The sequence below is a fragment of the Geospiza fortis genome, unplaced genomic scaffold (genome assembly GCF_000277835.1).
Source record: "Geospiza fortis unplaced genomic scaffold, GeoFor_1.0 scaffold244, whole genome shotgun sequence".
Lineage (NCBI taxonomy): Eukaryota > Metazoa > Chordata > Aves > Passeriformes > Thraupidae > Geospiza > Geospiza fortis.
Window position 1 is genome coordinate 3,705,823 of NW_005054370.1, and position 23,148 is coordinate 3,728,970.

At 38.0% G+C, this 23,148-nt stretch overlaps 2 protein-coding genes across 8 annotated transcripts in view; one reads left to right on the plus strand and one right to left on the minus strand.

Moving 5' to 3' along the window:
• Position 1: 1 nt before the first annotated feature.
• On the plus strand, positions 2-2,177 carry LOC102036711 (nucleoside diphosphate kinase; the record flags this gene model as incomplete). The annotated part of the gene is made up of 4 exons (XM_005424648.1): positions 2-88; positions 625-726; positions 1,392-1,504; positions 1,941-2,177. Coding segments are annotated over 4 exons (420 nt in total), but the record flags the coding sequence as incomplete, so codon positions are not given.
• Positions 2,178-2,603: 426 nt separating this feature from the next.
• Positions 2,604-23,148, minus strand: part of MBTD1 (mbt domain containing 1) — a 34,777-nt gene continuing 14,232 nt past the window's right edge. For 4 of the 7 annotated variants that reach the window (XM_031059996.1, XM_031059995.1, XM_031060000.1 and 1 more), the window contains exons 6-16: positions 22,435-22,552; positions 21,664-21,798; positions 21,129-21,217; positions 19,605-19,839; positions 18,335-18,390; positions 17,970-18,074; positions 17,010-17,163; positions 14,493-14,575; positions 13,953-14,187; positions 13,273-13,350; positions 2,604-6,500 (exon numbers count right to left, since the gene is read on the minus strand). In XM_031059996.1, the coding sequence (XP_030915856.1) occupies positions 6,382-6,500; positions 13,273-13,350; positions 13,953-14,187; positions 14,493-14,575; positions 17,010-17,163; positions 17,970-18,074; positions 18,335-18,390; positions 19,605-19,839; positions 21,129-21,217; positions 21,664-21,798; positions 22,435-22,552 (1,407 nt within the window). In that variant the 3' untranslated portion in view covers positions 2,604-6,381. The remainder of the gene's footprint in view (positions 6,501-13,272; positions 13,351-13,952; positions 14,188-14,492; positions 14,576-17,009; positions 17,164-17,969; positions 18,075-18,334; positions 18,391-19,604; positions 19,840-21,128; positions 21,218-21,663; positions 21,799-22,434; positions 22,553-23,148) is intronic. The other 3 variants (XM_031059997.1, XM_014308475.2, XM_031060001.1) reach the window with 1 other exon arrangement.

Here is a 23,148-nt window from a genome sequence, read left to right on the forward strand (position 1 = left end):
CGACGGCGTCCAGCGCGGGCTGGTCGGGGAGATTATCAAGCGGTTCGAGCAGAAAGGGTTCCGGCTCGTAGCCATGAAGTTCGTACACGTGAGTGCCCACGTCTTGCCCCCAGCCCTGTCCGTGCCCTGCCCGAGAAGGGCTCATCACACCCACACCGAGAATCTCCCCTTGCGGCTTCTCCTGCGGCAGAACTGGGATCAGATGGCGGATGTGCTGGAGCGCGTGTCAGGCCCTTCTTCCTCCCCGGCACACGGCTCCTACCCTTTCCAAAACGAGCGAATTTTGCTTCAGAGGTATAATGCAGCTCCACTGAGAGCTGGAATGGCCTAGGCTGAAAGGTTGTGTTGGGTAACATCACCCCGGGACCCCGTACTCCCTGTACTCTGCTTATTGCAGAGGCTCACTGCCGTGCAAAGAAATCATTGACAATTCCCAGCACAGCCACAAAGAACTCCTTTAATATTACAGCAGGAGCTCCCACTGATACACACAATAGCACTGCAACATTGTTGGTAACATTAATTGTGAATCTAACCACTAACGCCATAGTCTTACACCTGTAACACGTTTTGTTCAATGACATTCAGAAAATTATATTTAAAGTTAAATCTGTCCTTTTAAAGGCCTCTGAAGACCTTCTCAAACAACATTACATTGACCTGAAAGACCGCCCCTTCTTTCCTGGTTTGGTTAAATACATGAACTCTGGACCTGTTGTGGCCATGGTAAGTGACTTCATTTTAGTTTAAGATTACTTTCTTGAATATATTTTTCTTGCTCTATAAATTATTAAGAATATTCAGAAATAGTGCTGCAGAAACATTTTTTAAACTACCTTGTTCTGATAGTGGCAAAAGAAAAAATTAAGACAGTGAAATTACTATATAATAAGTGAACTATATAAAAAAAATGCATATATAAAATGGGTATTAAAATGCCCAATGTATAAATGTATAAAGCAAAATTCCTGAAAGCAAATCTTCTGCACCAAAAAAACTTCTGTGTCATTAATTTTTACATTCCCCCCAAAACAAGGTACTTGCTCTGGTAGCATCTCCTGGTGTGATAATGATGTAGGAGAGAACACTCAGCAGGGTGTCCCTGTTCCACCACAACACAAAGGGTTGGGAGTGCGCTTTGTACATTAACTCTGAGGCTTGGTAAAGTATATCCTTCACTGCAGTAACAATGTTGATAGTCCTTTTTACAATTACTTCCAGTTCATGTTTTTTTCCCTTGTCACCTTTACAAACCCAAGAGATAATCTAGGCAAGGTTAATATCTTTAATGGTAGAACCTTTGTTTCTTTGCAGCATATGGTGGAGCAAAGCTGAATTGTCAGTATTTTGCATAAGCATGGCTTAACAGAATTTTTGTTTTTTATCTTAAGGTATGGGAAGGACTCAATGTGGTTAAAACTGGGAGAGTAATGCTGGGGGAAACCAACCCTGCAGACTCCAAGCCTGGCACCATCCGTGGTGATTTCTGCATTCAAGTGGGAAGGTTTGTACTCAGTCTATTAATTGATAATAAAAACTCAACTCCTACTCGCTGTTTATCTGCCAACACAAAAACTGTTGGCAGTCTTTTATTTTGGAAAGCCAAAATTGGTGGTAGAGACCTTAGTCTGATTGTATTTTATTTGCAGGTCACATTGCATACCTGCTACTTAGGAAAGTGATACAAAGCTGACTTTGTTTGCAGTCCAGCTCCTCCCCAAAGCAGCATGTAAGCTCAGGCAGGGGCTGTTGCAGAACAGTAGCTCTAGAGTGACCCTAATAGGCATAATTAGCTCTTGGAGGGGTGGGGTGTTGATACACTCTACCTGAAATAGCAGTAGTCTCCCCACTCTAGATGCTTCGTCCACATTTTTGCAAACTGAGAACAAGGCTGCTGGAGGTGTATTGTTATAGGGATCAATGTTTGTCTCCTTCCACAGGAACATCATCCATGGCAGTGACTCTGTGGAGAGTGCACAGAAGGAGATCAACCTGTGGTTCAAACCCGCAGAGCTCATCGACTTCAAGCCCTGTGCACACGACTGGATCTATGAGTGACGGGTTCCCACAGTGATTTGTGCCTTCCAACACCTCATCTCATTCCAGCTGCTGCCCTGGGAGCAACCACAGTTATCTTAGTGCTTAAAGTAACTGTCAAATAAATGGGTGTGAACTAATTCCTTGTGGTGCATTCACTTACAACAGACCCCCTGTTCAAATACTCATAAAAGTCATTTTAATCATTCAGGAGCCACTGACATGTGACCCTGGCACAGCTGTTGGACTCAAGCAGCAGCAAATTTGCAGAGGGAGAACTGAAGTGATGCTGGAGCTACTTCCAACACAGCTAGAGGAAAAAAGGGATACCACAAAATTTTCCTCCTTACACAAATATTAATACTAAATGAAATGAGACTGAGTGCAAAGCTTGCTCTCTGAAATGCTTATTGAATTCACCTTCTCTTATCAAACCCCTTACCTTGTGCTCAGGGCCCCACACGATTTGTCATCACACCAGCATACTTAAAATACTCCTATTATTACAGATTGTGGGTATTTTTAATAAGGTTAAGAGTGTAAGCAAAACAATCACTATTCAGAAAAAGACTTTTAATCAGTTTTATTTTGTGTAAAAAAGGCAAATTTAGTGAATTATTTTCATCTTGTACACAAAGTTATGATTTTAATGCTTTTCACATCCATGCTGAAAATCGGCAGTCTTGTAAAAATGAAAGTAACATTAATTTTTCCAAAAGCATTTTTTCACTGAGTTATGTACATTGCATGAGAAAGCTTTAAATACTCCCTCACTGACCACACAAATTACCAAGAAAATAAAAGATTAAATTTGTACAGATATTGATCTATATATCAAATACATACAGAAATTATGTAAAAATCCATTTGTTTATTCTTGATTCTTGCCCCAACATTTTCCCAGGGGCCAAAGCTGTTGACTTTTTTGTATAAATGGCTGTGGCTTTTCATTTTAAATATGAAAAAAAATCAAAAGGAAGAAAAATTCAGCTGAAATCACAGTTTTTAAAAATCCCTTCCCAATAAAGGATTGTTACCAAATGTATTAGCACCATCATACAAAGATTGAGGGAGGGTATTCACATCACAGAAAACAACAATAAAAAACCCAAAACAAACACTGAAACCCGTGTTAGCATCCATAGAACAAGAAATCAGCAACTGCTGTAGCTTTCCTCAGATGCAGCAAGGAACAGGTTAGAGAGTTCTACTGAAAATAATGTAATAATCAAAGATCAGCAGAGAGATCTGGAACAAGAAGGACAGCAGCCAAGTCAGGGACAGGGCTTGGGCTGCCTCACGGTCAGAAAAACCTGCTGTGCCAAATGCCAGCATTAGTCCAACCCCATTGAAGGTTTTAGGTGTCCAGCATTTGCTGCTCCCTCTGGCAGGTACCACAGCTTGAAAGCCATGAGAAACATCCCAGAGCCACAGGAATGCTTTGCAAAGCCAGGGAGCTGCCACAGGGACACCCCTCAGGTTCTCTGGGGACCACATCCCTGGTAGCACCTTGCTCAGGTTTTCCCTGAGCTGCTCCTCAGCAAGTGACTTCCAGCAGCTCCTTCCGTGGTTTGCTTAGCACAGATATCACTGTACTTGACAATTACACAACTGAGGCATATTATGAACCCAGAGACACAAAAGGCATTTCACCAACTGCTGAAGTCACACAGGTACCTGAGAACACAGATCACCTCACAGACTTTAGTGTTTGATGAATAACAGAATATTATAAAGACTGACAGACTTTAGGACAGATTCTTATAATTCTCCCAACACAGGAAGTGTGTTAAGCACTAATTTTCCCTCTTGACATTTGAAGACTGACTCTGAAATCAGAGATGAGCCAGGGCAATACTCAGTTTAGTGACCGGGCAATGCACCTCACTCATTAACTAGCCCAACCCTCTCTCTACATTATGACACACTAATTAATGCAACAGTTTTTCTACTGAAGTCAGAAGCTGTTGATGAGAGAAGAAAGCAAGACTGTGAGAACCTTGTTCCAGCTGATGGGACAACCTGCAAGTTGTTGCATTAAAAAAAAAAAAAAATCAATAGTGCTATACTTACCAAATGAAATCAATGCTTGCAGAGCTGGATTTTACAGCAGATTAAATTGAGAACACAGGAAAACAAGCAAGGCTCAAACTGTCACTACAATGGTCTCTAATCCTAGTTCTCCAATCTAGGCTGTTGTCTATTTTGATGTTCAAAATAAACATCATGGGTGGGTCAGAATCTGAGATAACCTATTTTAAGACTACCAGGTCCAACAAAGTCCTTTTAATGGCTATTTTAGAGTGCTAAAATGCCTTTACCACCTGAAGTTATAGATTCTTGTAATCAGATTGACCGATTCTGTAAATAGAAGCTGTTGTTGAAAACAGGTCGTAATTTAAGAAATTTTACCAGTAAGGGAGGAAAGAATTCCAGACATTCCTACACTATACAGCACATGCCTTACTTCCTGTAGTAAATACAAAACTTTACATAATTAACCCCCCTTGCATAGAATGAGGTAAACCTGTGTATATCACCAATACTATGTACCCAAAGTTGGAGCGGTATGTTAGAAAATAATCAAATTGCTGGTTTTCAACTTTCTATGCACTTTTTTTTTTTAAGCTCAAACAATAATATACAAAAAAAAATGTTCTCCCGGGGCTCTGTGGGTTGATATCCTTAAAACATTTATTGGGCTGTAGGATACAGATGTTAATAATTTTTGATCAATTTTTTTTAAGCCTTAATTTCTGGTCAAGAGTCAGATGATCATTGTACTGCTCTGAAGGGGACCTGTGAAGACCCAGAAGCACTTACAGAACTTATAATTCCTGAGAGTTTAGTTAATGAACCTTACCGGTGAAAGCTAAAGCTCTTGATGCACATTCTTCCAGTCACAGCTCTGTAGGGCTGATCAACCACCTCACTCATCAACTCCATTTACAAAAATATACAAAAGTTTAAAATATGGAAGGATAAAATCCAAATTATTAAAAGCTCCTGCAAAAATACTTTGTGCTTAAATGCTCATAATTTTCACCCTTTTATGTGACTTTTGCCTTGTAAAAATCTGGAAGTTGACCAGTTGGGGCGCAATGGGATGCTTGACATGAGACAAGAATTCCAGGCAATAGGCAAATCCAGTTGCTGAACTATAGACTAAAACCATGTGATTTTGATACTGTTCTCAACTCCTGTGTTACACTATTGCAGCAAGACATGAATATTGCAGGTTATGCAGGACTGAACTAATTTTTAATCCACAATGTAGGGCTCCTTTCAGGTCACCTGAAACCATGTGGCACATCATCTGAATGATCACAGATAAATATTTAAGATGGTAAAGAAACATTTAGGGCTTTCTGAATGGGGGAAAAAAATCACAAGAATACTCACAAGTTCCTTCCCACTACCAAGGGAATCCTTAGTGACTCTCCACCTAGGCTGCTTCTTCAGTCAAAATTCAGAGCTACAACTTCCAATCACAGAATTTTCTGAAGTTCCAGTTTGGTATAGGGCTCTGTAAACATTTGCTGAAGCATGCCAAGACTACAGACATTCATATACAGACAAGAGCTTTATAGATCCAATCCAATGCCCACTGCAGTCGGTGGAGACAAGGCTACTGATATTAATGGGCACTGAATCAGCCCCTAAAAAATGTTAAAAAAACCAAAAACCTTATATAAAAAAGGGTATTTTAAACTAAATAAAAACACCTTGAAAATGTAAAATCTTCCTCAGGCGATGGCTCCGTTGCACTTGGGGCTACTCACTGAGTAGAGCTTTACAGGACTGTCTTCCGTATATAATTTTTGCCTTTAAATTCGGGCTTTAAAGCCTTATTTCCACAATTAAAAAAACAGAGACATGACCAGTGCAGTTCACAAGAGTCTAACAGTCTCCCAACTTGTACCAAAAAGGTTCATTTGTTATGACAGTTCATTTGTATTTGCAACTATATCTTCCTCCAACTGTTTCCCACAATCATGCTAAATAAAGTTTAATCTTACAAAAAAACTAGAATTTCAGTTCTTGTCAACAATGCACAATAAATCTGAACTTGAAAATATTACAAAATTCTTTCAAAAGCTTCAAATACAACACAAAAGTGTCCTTTGTTTTTGTTTTTAATAAATTGAAAAATCTTTTTCACTAAAATAGTTTCCACGCCCTTCCAAAAATTTCTGAACTGAGTCTAATTCATCTACATTTAGCAAAGCGCCCCAGGCACAGTCACCTTAACTGCACCATCCAAGTGGGAACAGAATCAGTCAGTTTTGGTGAAAGGTTCTTTTCCTATCACCAGTGCTGTGCCCCTCACTCCTGGGAGCTGCCTCAGGGTTCCTGTTTGATGTAATAGCTGGCGGAGCCGTTGCTTTCCTGGTCAGACGTTCCCTGCAGGAAGCTGTACTCCTCTCCATCCAGCAACTCCTCCTTCAGCTGTAATGAAGTCACTATAAATCAAAAATTCACATTAAACATCTATATAACTTAAATTGACTTAATATTATTGATATTGGGAGCATCCCAGATTCCCCATTTTCTTATATGGTGCATTTTAGTGATGCTTTAATGCTCAGGATCCCACAGAGAACAGACACTTTGTGAGTGCAGATGGAACCATAAGTTATACTCTAATACTAAGAGATTTAAAATTACTTAAAATAATATATGCTCTACCAGATTTTCTCAAGAACTGAGTATTTTAGACCACTTTAACTTTTAAACCACTTTGCTTCCTATTTAGTCATTATGCAAGCGAAAATGAGATTGGAAATGGCCAACAGTTAATGTACAATTCAAATTACTTAGCAAACGGTTATTGCAAACAGTCTATGCGAGACAACAAAACATATTAAAAAAGATTTCTCAATCCATCAATAAAATTTTAAGATACCAGAAGGTAAGTTTCATTAAAACAAAACTATTTTCGTACTTTTAATCTTCCCTTCTTTCCTCAAAATTAAATAGAAATGAGACTAAGAAAAAGATATTATGAATAGCAATGTGACAAGTACTTTTCTGCTTTCACTAACAAATAGAGATGATTATCAAAATATGAGCACAACGAAAAGAACACTGAAAACAAAACATGTAAACATTCATTAAACATGCAGTAGCCACATTAAAGGGTTAATTATACAAAAATAAATTATTCTCTATGACCAAATGAATGAGAAAAGCATCAAAGTTTATAATTATTCAATATATAGTTTATATACCTTGTCAATGTGTCTTGAAATGCAAAAATATGCAGTGAAAGGAAAACATCCCAACCCAGAACCTGCTGCTACTGACTGCCCTGCAGTAATTTATAAGCTGTTTGATTATTCTTTTATAAATATTCTATGTTGAAACAAGCTCTTGAGCTAAATAAAAATAAAATTTGAAAATTAAGATAGTAGAAGATGTCAAAAGCTGCTGCAGCGTAATGCAAGCTCTCGCCATCTTTCTTTAATAGAATCCTCCTCCCACCTACAGAACTCACAATCCCTTCCTTATTTTTTTCTCCCAAATACTTTTCCCTGCATTATGCCCGACTCTGTCCAAGATTCCTGATCTCTGGGGGGCAACAAAGTACTGTCTAAATGATAAGACACACAACTGGCTACTTGACTATGCTGCAATGCCTCAGGCAAAGGCTATACAGAGGTCAGGGATACAAATCAACCGACCATGCATGTTGTTTCCCTTCCCTCCCCTGAGCAGGAAGCTCCTGCAGGTACAGAAGTAACAGCAGGTGCCATGATTTGTATTGCCTCTGGCTCATTTGAACCAAGTCCTAACACTTAGATATTTAATGATATCTTACTTCATTTGTTCTTACTATACAGCTTTTAACTACAATCTTCCATTAGAAAAGCTTAGTTACAGCTGCACACCAAATTGCTTGAAAGAAGAAAAAGGAAAACTAACTTAAGTCATCCAACTGAAGGGAAAGGAATGCAGATCGGGCAAGGTACTTCCTTTTTACATCATCTCAGTGATTTGCCAGGACACAGAGACACACTGTCTGATGCCACGACATTCAGACCTCTCAAAACGAATACAAATAGAGCAATATGCTCCACAGTTGTGTGAATCTCTGGGAACAGTCTCTTCTTCTGCAAGACTGGCTGTACATTCTTTTTAAAAATGAAGCAGTCCAACAGGTGAATTTCAGTGCTCAAGAGATCATTTCAGACTGAAAGATGCAAAGTACTCAAAGCACCAGGCATTTGCTAGAGAGCAAAGCCACATCATACAAATCAAGGTGAAGAGCTGAACCTTTCTCCTGTGCTCGTGATGATACAAAAGGGGAAAGAATTGGGTTTGAACCCTTACTGAGATCTCCCATGGACAAGAAGTTTCAGAACAGATGCTGTTTTGTTATTAATCTTCCACTGATTCCATTCAAAGCCATGCAAAACATCCCCTGCACTGTGTCTGCCTATGTCCTACAGCTACTGCAATATCAGGCAATGAATGATGCTGAGGATATGCACAGAATTAATGAGTTCTGGCCAATCTCAAATGTGCTTTAATTGATTAGATGGTATCAACCATCAAGGTGATGCCTCCTTCCCAGAGACTGAAAAGGTATGGTCTTGCTGGTTTCAATCTGTATCTATCTATATAGATATATATATATATATCCATATTTGGACAATGACAAGGCTAACCACACCACAAACAAAATTAATTTTGTCCAGCCTTACCAAAATTCAGTGTTGAAAAGTTCCCCTCAATTAATCATAATCATCCCCTCAACTGATCACTGAGTACCAGAAACCAAGGAACACAGGTGTTTCATAGGAGCTGTGAGATCTAATGATACAGAAATTCAGACTGTGTATGTCTTTGCACTAAGGAAATGCAATGCAGATGTAGATTTAGCACAAAAGAACATTTGGGCAGAAATAGATGCTCCAGAACACTCTCCTGTAAGCAAGGCTTCTCTTTGGCATCAAAGGCTCTGTTAAACATGGCATGTACACACCAGCAGGAACATGAAGTGAAACTAAAGAGTTCCTTCAGAAGTGTTGAGAGGTGTGCAGAAGAGAGTAAGGTTTTCCTCAGGGTCTAAAGGTGGCATTTGGGTTGCTTTTTTCCCAGTCTGTTAATGGATAACACATGAACAAGAGAAACTGTTCTGGATGTATTCCAGTCAGTAGAGAGTGCTGACAGGGCAGCCTGTGCAGACTAAGGCAAGATTAAGGGAGTAATCAAGCAAATCTGAAGCTAAATCTACCAACCCGGCAACTGTCCTGCAGGGAGACCATCATCCAGTCTGTCTGACAGCTCCTATTGCTACAATATATTTGTTAGCAATAATTTGCTGCACTACATTGCCAGAGATATGAGGAAAAGAGAAGAGAAAAACTACCAGATGCTTGAAGTGCATTTGTATAATTGAAGATTGATTACATTATGTAAGCAATACTTAAAGAAGTTCAAAATTTTAATCTATTTCATTATTACCAATTAATTTTTAAGAGTTTTTCTCTGCTCACTCATACAGATGCACAATTACACTGCTTCAAATATATTTTCTTAGTAATCCACAAAATTTCAAATAACATATTCCAAAGATATTTTCCCAGATAACTGCCTTTTTCTGATACAAAGACAAAAATCTTTATTTACAGCATATGGTTATTTTCTCTGCAAAGGATAATACACAATAATGACCTACTTACATCCAATATTCCCAGATCCACATTACCATTCAGTTTTACAGAGTGCATTTTTTGTATCTTAACAATTCGCAGAGCCCCTCCAGGATTCTCAGTAACCCACACCACAACCTTCTTTCTCTGAAATTCTAAACCAGCTGCAACCCTCTGCTATGATTAATTCAGTAACATGGTGCATCAGCAAGAATGAAAAGCTCTCTAGCAGAAAAAATTAAACCAACTGAAATTCAAAGGAAAAAAAAAGGGAAAAAAAGAAAGATTGGATGAGTCAGCACATGACACTCTGGACCTTAGCTTCCCACTCTGCAGTGAAACACTGGTGTGACCAGTTACCTGTTTGGAGGCTGGGATTGAACTCCTGGCTATTCCTGGTAGGCTGGAAGGCCTCAAGGGGTTGTCTGTGCTGAAAGGGCTCGGTATGGAGGAGGATTCAACTCGTCGTCCCCAGAGAAGCTCCTCCATACCTCACCTGCCATGGGTGGCCTGGACAAACTGACAGGTTTCTTTCCAACAGGTACCTTCCTCTCTAAACATCAAGTCAAACTAAAATAAATACTCAAGTTAAACTGCATCAGGCCACTCTGACTGTTCACTGAGAAATGGCTCTGATTGATATTCACCCATTCTCAAAAACCAGGGCCTGTAAAATGGCACCACTTAGTTATTACTGCGAATATTGTTCTCAACAGCGACATTGTAGTCCCTGAATTCTACAGGCTATGGGTAGGACTTCAAGGGCATTGCTTAATACCGTGACCCACTTATTTCATGCTCTATCAATGAAATACAAATGCTGTGAATTACTTCTGCTGCAGTTACATTGCACAGTCACACACATTCCTCTGCCTGGACACCCAAGATATCTGGCTCAGTTTCAGGCTGCAGTTGTTTCAGTGTGTGTGCCTAAGAGACAGAAGGATGCTTCTGGGGAAATAATCCTCTCCAAAGTTTACCACTGCTAAAAGTACATGCTCTTAATTCCCTTAGAATGGTATTTACCATTTTACCCATAAATACAAATAACTATTTTACTGCGTAGCAAAAAAACTTCTAAAATGCCCTCAAATTATTAAACACTACATTCATGAAATATTATTAAAATATTTCCCATACAAATTACCATGTTTCTCCTTTATCACTATGATGCTCCTATTCTGTGCTCAAGGCATGTTCTCTGAGGGTACAAGATCTGTATTGAGGGTACAAGATCTGTAGCACAAATCAATGCTTTCAGCTACATCAAAACTGTGGCTGCTGATGCTTCAGTCTTATCAGCACTGTCAGACAGCCCTGAAAAGGTAACTGATTATGCATATTCTAAAGATACCACCCTGCTTAAATATTCTTCTTATAAGACAACTTCAGGATAGCCTTATAGAGAGATTAATGAGGCAGAATGGTGTCTACAGAATTCCAACCTTGAAAATCTAGAGGTCAGATTATCATTTCAGTAACCTTATTCTGATATACACACCCAAGAGGAAGCAGACAATACCAGCAAATATCGCACCCTTCATTATTAATTAATTGTTCCAGCATCCTGGCATGTTACCTTTCAGGAAGTCACCTGCACAGCCTTCTGAGCAGCAGGCATCCAGCACAAAACCATACTCACTGAAACAGTGTCAGAAAGGGAATTGGGGGAGATTCTCAAGTATCCCCAAATGCATTCCCGAAGTGTTTATGATGCAATCAGTTCTGCTTCCCAGTGAACATGTGCACTCCCAGTGCCCCCAGGAAGGAGGGGACACTGCAGGAGAAATCTGCATCGTTACATACAGCAAAATGGCTCAATGACATCCATGACATCCTGGGCAGTGTTGTGAGCACATGAGAAAAATGTGTGGAAATAACCCTGCTCTGCTAAAACTAACAAAATTTAAGACACAGTTTTTTGTTAATCATCTGGCTGCATTATATGGTTTTGTGACTGAAATAATTTACAAAATAACTTTCTATTTTATTTACAAGTCCTGAACAAGAAAAAGCTTCAGAAGACATCTTTTGTGTTATTTCAAATGACTCAGCACTTCCGTTGCCATAACTTATCTAGGAAAAACCCATATAGGAGGCAGCTAGCTCTAACTGTTCATGATGTCATTCTCTCATCTTCTGGTGTTAAGAGGATTTCTTAGTATTGAGCAAACAGTCCAGAACACAATCAGAAGTTTTCTTTGCTTCCACAGGCAACATTTACCTTACGTTAGTCAGAAGTGAAGAACAAACTTCCCTAGACTAAATTTTCTAAAGCTAGACTAAAGCTTCCTATGGCACTAAGTAAGATAGATTAATTTTCCAGGTTTGGGTCACACTTACTGTAAGACAGGTAGTACAGGTATTAGGAAAGGGATAAGGTAAGGAGTATGATGGTCTAGAACAGCTTGCTGAACAAAATCTGCACAGACAGTGCAGAATTATCCAAAACCAGGTCTTACACAAAGGTAATTAACCATAAAGCCATATTTCCCTAGCTTAAAGCAACAGCATTCACAGTTTTCCCCAGATATTCTCTAAGGAATTTTCCAGTACCTGAATTCTATTTTAAAAATACTGGTTTCCGAAAAGGATCTGGATTTTACTGTTTATTTCCTCCAACATGAGAAAGGAAAACCAGTGCAATGTTTGAGGCACTTAACAGGAAGTTCTAAGAACTTCCGAGACACCTGTTCTATCTGTGACACTCATCAGCCAACTTCTTTTCATCCCCAAAGGTCAACATAGCATAGGTTGTATTCTCAGTGACTGGGGAAGAAGGTTCCAATTGGCCTTAATAGATCCATTCACAAACTCACCAGGAAGACAAGGTTTTAATTCCTCACATTAGTTTGATACTACAACAAAACAGTTTGGAAACAGGACTAAATTAAGCAAGCTAATCTTACATTTTGACAACTTGATTCCAAGGGAACCAATTACTGTGGAAAGTACCCGAACCCTGCAGATTCTTAAAAATGTCATTACTGTGTTTTACTATGACAAGAACAGCCACATACAGTAACGTTGTTTGTTTCTGAAAGTAATAATACAAAAGCTTAATTTACATAGATGCCTAAACCAAAAAATCTGGCAAATAAGTAGTTTTTTTGTTTCAAAGAGAAGCCAGTTGGATGATAATTTAAATTTTCTACACCTCATTCTTTTTGATCCCAGTGACTTGGCTCTTATTCCTTCACCTGTGTTGCAGAGAGCAGAGGGAAAAGTGTGTTGATACCTGAGTATTTTGTACAAGGCAGTACAACTACCAATATAGTACACAGCAAATATATTATTTAACTGAAATTATGTCAGAACACAAAAATATTTTAACCATTGTCCATCTACAATAAATAGATTATTATTATTATTAGCAGCAACATCTACCCTATCACGAGCTATAAAAATGATTATGCTCAGTGAAAAAGTTCTTTTTGTGGCATACTGCACCTTTAAGCATAACACCTGTTTAGACACGTGCATAAAACACAAAAATTTCCAAATAGAACAGGGACTTAGGTAGAGACCACAAACTTTAAAGCATCAGGTAAAGTGCAAACACTATTTTGTCACCCACTTTTCTTATGTCCTTTGTACTGTTGTGATTTAGCTTTTTTCTTCTGTTTGGATGAACTTGACTGGCTATCTCTTGATGCTGCAAAAATGAAGAAATCAAAATTTATGCTTATTTAAAAAAAAAACAACGCCACTTTAAAATGTGTCAAAGCTGTTACACAGTTTAAGAATTTTTCCTTAGTAGACTGAACAAAGACAGAAATTTACTGTGGAAAATCAATTTGCATTAAACTACTTAACAAGAACTCGCCCATTACCCTCTTATTAAAAAACTGTTTTTGAAATGCATATCATCAGTCATTATCACTTGATCTGACAGGACAAGCTGTGATGTAACAAATTACATACAGCTTCTGCACAGGCTCAGTTCCACCAATTTAGGAGGTGAAACAGATACACTGGCAGTCTTAAAGCAACATAAATTCTCAGCGAGCTCCTCCAGAACTGACAAGAGGCTTTTTCCCGGCATCAAGTCAGCATCTCCTGGCGTTGAAAAATAGTAAAATACACTCAGAAGTACTTTGGAAATCAAAGTGGGAAAGATTAGAACTGTCAATTAGAACTTCCAGGCATTAGCAAGAGTTTTTTTTATTTTTGTTATGCCTGGGGATCTAACTGGAAAAGGTTAGTAAAATGAGTCCCCATTAAATTAATTTTCATTATTGACAAAGCAGGACTCACACTGCAGCGCTGGAGGCTGGAGCTGGTATCCAGTGAGCTGACACCATCCCACAGGATACAGATCTGGGGACTCACAATCCACCCACTGATCATATTCATCTTCCCACCCATCAAAGTGTATCCTCAGAAGCCGGTGAATAATGCGCGTTACTGTGGCCACACACACCAGGCGAGGCTCCATCAGATCTACTGCCTCCAGTTTCATGCCAACATGAAACCCATGGTTTGGAACTTCCTGGGGAAGCAAAGAAAGCAAATATCAGTAAACAGCCGTTCATCAAGATAGTTTAAGCACAGTGCTGAAACAGGGATTTCAATCCACTTAATACAGAAAAAAACCAAGTATCATTGATGAAGTTTCCTGGACCTCTGCATCTGTTTAACATTTCAGAGATACCAACCTTGTTTACTCAAACGGTTCTTATCTCTAAAAGTTTTAGCTTTTCAAAGCTGTATTGAACAAATAGGTCCATCCCATGCACTACGCAAAAATGTAAGGAAAATACTAATTCCAGCAAAAAAAACGTATAATTTCATTACCTTATTGAAGAGCTTTACTGGTGCAGCTATTGAGTCAGTTTCCCTGAGGTAGTCAAACCATTTAAAAGGGAGTTTTGCATAACCTGTGAATTTTAAACAACATTTTCATACAACAACTGCAAACTTCATGTGTAAGAACAACAGCAAAAATAGCACATTGGGAGTGTGCTACAGCTAAAAAAACAACAAAAGTCAAACATCAGTAGCAGAAACCTCCACCCTCTGAGCTTTGATCTAAGGGACAAAAAGACACCTTGACATTGCTCATTTGCAACTAAAAAGAAGAATGAAGCACTGGGTAATGTAAAAGATATTCAGTTAAGATTAATCACTTAAACTGGAAGTTTTTTGTCCATGCAGATTCTTATCTCAACAAATGCCCTACACAAATGACCCAGAACAGATCATGGAATTGAGAACATCCAGTTTCTTCCCTGTGGGGAAACAGCTGCACTATTGAAACACTTAAGTTGTCAGGAACAGAATGGTAAGAATAAACATGGATACTTTAAAAGTTTACTAAGGGTAAAAATAGCAGTAATATGTAATATGGAAAATTAGAGGATTTTTTAAAGCTATTATAAAGGGAAGAAAATAATCTCTCAAAAAGATATGTAGCTGCTACTGAATATGCATAAAACACAGGAATATCTTTTGCTTTGAGCCATTTTAACAACTGCTTAAACTAATAATTCTCTAACTCTAGCTGGAGGAACAATAGCCTGGAGGATTTCTCCGCGTCAGTGTGCAGTGATGGATATTCTGAAAATCTGCAGTGCAGTGGGCATGGTGTGGGAGCTACAGGAGAGGTCTGTGTCTCACCTCTGTGGGGATAGAGGGCTGCCACTCTCAGAACCCACAGCCCAAAATTCAATCCCATCCCTCAAAATGCCTAAGCATCTTCACCTTCTACTGATTTCAGCATGGGATGAAGAAGTTTGGGAGGAATTAAGCTTTGTAAATCCAATGATTTCACAGCAACTGAAGTTATCCACAATACTAAATGCAACTTGAATGAGAGTGCTCACAGTGGCTATGGAATCTATCCATGAATAGATGCAGCTAGAGAGTTAATTAATAATGGCAATACTGTATCAGTTCTGCATATTAATGTTTTTCTTCTCAATGTAACACTCCTCTGCTACACCAATATATTTGTACTCAAGTTCATCACACATAGGAAATGTGCACATGGGCCTTGTCAGATCAGGCAGAATTAAGAAGCTGTCCATTTTCCAGTCCATAATTTGGAAAGCAAAGTACCCGCATTGGAGCTAAGGAGCTTTGATCACTTTGGTCCTATTAAAATTGCTAATGTGCATTATGCTCTGTATTTTACTGCTAGTAACTTCTCTTCCAAATTACTTTTAGATTATTGCATGTGTGATGTATAATCACCTCTCGCTGATGACACAGGACTTAGGAAAAACTGCAATAAAAGGGAAAATGTACATGGAGGTAAAGAATTAGCTTGCCATGATACAAGAAACACTACAAGTATCATAAATGTGCTAACAACAAAATCCACATTTTGAAAGTAGTGTTTCAAGAGTGAAACCAAAAGGCAAGTTTTTTTCCTATTCTGTCTCACCAGCTTCATATATGTATTTCTAAATTGATTGATACCTATTGATAAGCAAGCATTTTCTCTCATAAAAACTTCTATTGCAAGAGTCTGCACCTCAGATTTTTGAGGGATGCTGGTGCCCATGAATTTCTAGGAAATAAATTCACTAAATGAACTGACTGAAAAAAAACCCCTAAATCTGTATAACTGCACTTTCCACACACTCTAGGGTGACAGAGCTGTCACTGTACCACGACAAAAATGGTATGAAATTATTTTCTTCATGTTGCATTACACTGTAGTTATTACCTAGTAAAGTATTTCATTAAATACAAGTAGAAGTCTGCAAGAATGAGAATGGAGGGAAAAAGCCATGGAAAATCATTGTAATCTGTCAGCTGTTATACAGCTATGATCCTCTTAAAATGTACCAGACCAATGCAAAAAATGGGAAAAGGGAGGCAAAGTCTTCTGTAGACACATGTGCTTGTGAACAGAATGCTTTTCCTCACAGAGGGGTTTATTTACTGTACAGTCCTAAAGCTCAAGTTTGTGTATAGCCTTCCAAAATTTGACTTGTGTAGTTGTGAATTAGCCTGAGATTCTTTACAGTGTTTGTTAATTGTTTTGGTGGGCAGGACCTCCTAACCAGTGACACTTTCTGAAGAGCCCTTTTAGGGACTCCCACACTTTCCATTGACTTAGTGGAATCCTCAATTTCTGACAGCAAATGCAAATTATTTCAGCCAATAATCAATCTAACTTTTTCTAAATGAAAAGTTGGTGACCTCTGGTTTAGATTACTTGGAAGTAAAGCTGTTGTATTTGTTTCAGACTTGAGAAAGTCCTAAGAAGTGACCTGAATTTTGTAGGCTGAGTTAAAAAACAAAGCATATGGCACATACAGAACCACTGAGCAGTATTAACAATAAAAGGTGTCAGAATGCTACCTGTACCTCTGGGTGGAGTTAGTTCAATCATGTTAATTTCACAGAAACCAACAGGGAAAATAGAAGGGGAAGTGGCATGGTAACAAAACCAATCAGACCCATCTGCTGCTTCTGAGCCATCAATCCCAATCATAAGATAGCCATCTGCTAATACCTTGGTAAAGAGAAACAAAATTTCACATTAAATACCTTCAGCTGGGTGAGAAAGCTAGAGAGAAAGCATGCCATGTTTCAAGAGTGAAAGCAATTCAATAATAATGGAAGCACACTTAGAAGGACATTCAATTATAACAAAAACCCTCCAAATCATATCTGTCTCTGGGACTGTGAATACAACTGTTCCATGTACCTTTGATAACTGCAAAGTTATGAGATGAACATTTCCTTTTTCTGATCTCTAGTTTATTTTTCTTGTGAACAACAGCCCGATTTCTAAAGCTTTATAATTCAGTCTATTCTTCAGCTTGCAAGGATATTCAGTACACCATTACTCAAAATCATAACAATTCTCCTCACTGGAAAGGGTAAACAATTCAGCTAAGCTGCTTTTTACATTTTCTCTTTTAAAGCAGATTTCACATGGATTGGCTCCCTTTCAATCAAACGAAGAAAGAAGGATAGCCTTAAAATATCTTCATAAAGTTCTGCAAGTCAGCAAGATGAGATCTGGTTTTGAACAGTTGCAAAACACTTGGTATAATTAGCAGAATATTTTCCTGCAAATTCCTCTCACAAATACATTCTAACTAAAGGTAAGGCTGAATTTCCAGAGCTTAAAGTCAAATTTACATGAGCACATTTTCATAGCGGTTGTATATAAACAATTGACAAACATACCCTATTCACTGTGCGACTGAACTCTCCTAATTTTAGTTTTGAGTTTCTTGTTTCAAGCCTGAATAAAGGTTAGGGGAAAAGGATTCCTCTTCACCTCCCCAACATGCACATTTGCTTTCTTACCTTTCTGATAGTTGCCACACATATTGCTGAAAGGTTTAGGGGGTCTATAGCTTCCAATTTCATTCCTTCTTTAAACCACTCTCCAGCTGCATCAACCTCTTTTACCTAAAGAATCACAGAACAGCAGCAGAAACAAAGAATTTAATGAGCCTAGAATAAAACATACCCCCACACTGCCAAAGCAACAGACTGAAATATCTGTTCTACCACCTCTGCTTATATCAAGGAGGTCAGATTGGATAACACAAGCAGAAACACTTGTGCTGGGCTAGGATGTAAATAGAGTTTCAGGTCTGGTTTACACACAACAGGAACTGAAGGTCCTCAATCAACTCTGCAAAGAGCGTTCTAGCTATTCAACTCACCTTCATAAATAAGTGTGGGGGTGCATCAAAATGTCCATCTTGTTTCTTTGTAATATCTACAAGGAATAATAATAATAATACTATAATATTGTTCAGAAGTTTTGTTCACAGAACACACAATATGTTTTCATGAATATGTTAACCAATACCACACAATCACTGGTGTTGGGAGGCCCGCAGTTTATTAGTAACACTACCACAAAAATCCGGAGGACATAATCCATCCATTTTCCTTGCTGACTTCAACCTGAGCTGCCTCTATAAAACAAACATAATTTATGGAAAAAAACCCTAATATCCAGTATTTACAAGACCATTTATTATCTCACAAAATTGATGAAAGTATTACATAGAAGCTTTTTGCAAAAAATGGGCAGGTTTAAACTACTTTGCACTATGCTATGACAGAAAATTACATTTATATATATTTTGATATAATTACATATAATCACTTTAAATACATATATATGTGTGTGTGTGTGTGTCTATCTATTTATAAATGGTTTCAGAGAAAGTTGAAGCATTAGGAAAACTGAAGGCTTTCCCTGAAGGGAAGCTTTGTGGAATGCTTTACAGAAATTCTGTCTCTTACAAGCGATACCAGCTCAAAAGAACAGAGAAATAATAAAAAACCCAGACTTTCTTTTTGTTTGTTTAGAAGCCTGAACTATTTCAAATTACAATTGCTTTTGTATTTTAGGTAGCAAAGGCCTTAACTGTGTCCCTTCTATCACACTGTCACTTCACTTTCCCAGCCCATTCCCTAGTGCCCTCTAAATCATGTAAATACTGCAATATAAAATATTAGACAGTCTTTAAACTTGCCAGTAAATAGGAATTCTGTTTCTACTAGGATACCTGTCCACATTGCATTGTAGAAAGAAGGAGTCAGATGTGAAGAAACTAGGAGTTTGTGGAGTAGGGCTGTAATTCCAGGTATCAGCATGAAAAGTGAAGTCTATCATGCCTGAATTGTGCAGTTAAAGGTTTTTCTACCTTTAGTTTGCAGGCCTCTGTTTATCACTGAATCTTCTAAACACTGAAGGTTATTCTGGCTTTTCCACTGCTGTATAATATGTTAATTGTAACTTTAACTGAAATTCCTGACTGTCATAAAATTGGTAAAACCCCTGGGCCACATTACATAACATTCTCAAGTACCATTATTCAAGTTAGTTTGACTAACTGTATAAAGCAACAGAACTGCTAAAGCCAGACTCTTCCCAGCCAACACTGCCTACAAAATACCTCTAACCCAAACCAAACTTACCAGATCTTTTGAACCTGTGTCCTACACTTCGAGACCAGCCAATATGATGAATGAGTGGGCTGTACATATGGCACCAGAAGTCATCAGTTTTGTCCTCACTCTCTTCATACACCAATCTCAGGCGGCCCCCAACAACACTATCCACCACTGCCACCCTTGTCCGGCAGAGGTGCGTCTTGTCCACTACTTCTACCCTCATGGAAGTTTTGAACGGGTACTGCATACTCTCAGACACCTTGAAACAATACAAAACATACATTCTGTAAGAATATCTTCTGGTTTTCCATTTCCTGTCTTTTAAAGCACAGTATTGGCACACTTCATTTAATTGAAGTACTCGTTAATCATCCCAGAGAAATGACACAACTTATTTGTCTTCTATTTCATTGTAACAAAGTATTTCAGAAAACTAAGAACAGATCCTACAATGCCTTAATTGTTTCAAGGTCATTCCTTAAGATGAGAAACAATTCTCACATAAGTTCAAGGAATTTTCAATAGACATAATGAAAGCTTGTCCAGTTGTTAACAATGGCTGAAGTTACTTTAACAAGAAAAACCTCAAGATTTTTTGTTCTTGCTTTGTCATGCACTCAAAATACAGCATTTTAAAAACAGGATTAAAATGCTTTGTTTTAAGGCATGGAAAACAAACCTTCAACATAATTAAAGCTGGCCATTTACAAAAGTATTTCTTCAAAATACACAAAAGAAAGGAAACAGATGTTAATCTGCTCTGTGAAAACAGACTGTATTAAAAAATCAGCATCTGTCACTTGCCATTTTCATTACCACCTCTCCAAAGGACTGAGATCTTGCCAATTTAATTTGTCTTCCAAGTGAGCCATTTTTAAAATAAAAATTAACAACTGCAGAAAGGCATTTTGGTTGGTTTTAAAACATTACATGCAGTGTAAAACAACGAATTAAGTCTCATATTTCTACTAAGAACTATATACACCATCATCTCACAATATTGGCAAGTAAACTTCCAGCACACTATACAGCAGCTACCACACCTGAAGGCATGACTAAGACAGAAAGAAACCTAGTCCAGAGCAGGAAGAAAATACTAAGATTTAAAAGTATGATCTTCATTCCTTCTACATCCATGCTATATTAACATATTCTGTTCAGTTTCTTGAAATAGTGCATGAAACAAATAATTCCTGAATTAGAAAAATCAGTTTTCATTCTTCTTAAATATCACAGGGTAACTCATGAGCACTTCTGGGTTTTCTGTGGATTTTTTAAATGGGATATTTTAAAATTAAAATAGACCAACTAGTTTTTACACAGACAGACATTCTTTCTGTGTAAAGAGAGCAAAGTTTACCAAATACATACTGACAAGTGTGGACACAACTGGAGAAGGGATTCCAAGGAAAACTGTATCTAAGGGAAGAAACTACTGTACCTCCTTCCCTGCAAGAGGAACTAATGTGCCACTGTAAAATATTTCAGTTCTTCACACTGTGCTGCAGTTTTCTTTACAGAACATCATTGATACTGGATTGGCCTTACCTTCTGAGAAAAGTCAGGAGGAAGTGTTTTGGCACCAGTAAGTCGTTTCACTAGAAAAGCTTTCCAGTTTGTGTATTTGTGTTGGATGCCTGTTGCAAATGAAGGGGAAGAAGTAAGACACTGATTTTTAATTGTGCCCATTAGAGACTAATATTAGAGTCTGGAATATGTAAAGAAGAAATCCCAGATGACTATTAAAAGGCCTAGATGACAATCATGACAAAAAGCCTCTTTAGAGAATGAATGCTACCCAAGATTAAGTTTACAGGCCAGGGTGAACAACTTAATACCAAAGTATAAATAAAATAAGTGCATATTCCCATAACTGATTAGCCAACTGCTGCCACCCCAGTCTTAGAAGCTTTGAGTCACATCAGATGGGCTACTCCAAGAAACACAGCATCAGTCAAAAGTTAAAATTATTAATTCATAACTGTTGAAAAAGTTATGGCAAAAGAACATTTTGCTATCTGGATCACGAGCAAATTTAGTTTAATAAGAGACTTTAAAATCAGTAAGACTACTATTTACATACTGCGAGGAGGAACTAAGGGCTTCCCACTGGTTGCACACCAACCAACTGGGTGGATGTCAGACCCACAAATGTTGCACCAGAAGTCAAGACTTGAATCATTTTCAAATCCTTCATATCTCAGCAGAGCATTGTAGCCTGAAAGAAAGCATTTAAAAAAAATACAAGAATGAAACAAGATTATAAAATATGTTTGAATATTTCTTGACCAATTATCATGTACATTATATTGGTTTTCTAAATGCAATTTTTAATAGCAAGTTGGGGGTTTTTGGCACATTTCTGGATGCTATTAACGCACAGAATTGATTACTTTGATAAATGTGCATGTATTATCATGTAAATCAATTTAAATAAGACTAAAATTCTTGAACTATAAACCTTTAGAAATTGCACAAAAGAGGACAAAATTAATTATGCACAGTATCGGCTTTTTCATATCTTAGATCTGTAACCTTGAATTTCTAACTTTTCAGCAGTGATTTGTATAATGAGGCTTCTTGACAGCTCTTATACCATGTCTCCTTTCTGCTCTGCACTAGTCTTACTGCACTCTGAGGCAATATTAAAAAAATCAAACCAAGGAAAGACATTCTCAAGCATCACAGCAGCCAGTGTAGAACAGTGACAGCACTACAATGTATAATCTACAGACACAGCTCTGCCAACCTGACCAGTGCCAGCATTACTCTCACCAGGTGATCGATGACTAAAGTACTTGATCTCCTCACATAGTTCTTTTGATTATTTTAATTTCAACTGAAACACATTTACCTGCTAATTTTACAATTCCAGCTATCCAGAAGACTTTGGTAGGTAGGCTGCAGTCAGTGTTTGGAACCTCCACTCGTACTCCTTCTGCAATATCACCCCAGCAAGTCCCCATCGGTGCCTGTGAAGGTTGGGGTTAAAAAGTCATCAGCTCACCATGTGAAAATAGTAATTTTTTGTTATCTCAGTGTTCTACAAGCAACTTAAAAAGACAAACCATTGAATATACATATAACAAACATATGGTAAGAAACCACTGTTTCTGCGAGAACCTACTTTTGTTTTGATTTGACAACTATGCGTAACACTGTCATTGTATCCAATTATTCCTGTGTATTTACTGAAAAAAACCTATAGCATTCCAAGTTTAAATAGCAGTTAAGCACAAACTGTACATTCCCAAAGGTCAGTTTTATTCTATGACATTTCAGTTGGGAAGAAACTACTGATGTTAGTAAGAATGGTGGGAATCGCTATGCAATTCTACTTGCAAGAAAATCATGGTACCTGTAGTACAGACATCAAAACCTTTACATTCTGCAAGTCAGGCATGCTGCTGGAAGAATGCCTAAAAATATTTCTTTATTCTATTCTGATGATTTATTATGGTAGGGTTCATCACCCACTGCTTCACATCCTCTCAGAGGAACAGGCTTTCACATCACCTCCAAGTGATCACTCCATGGAGCAGACAAAAAGAACAGAAGGCTCTGAGCG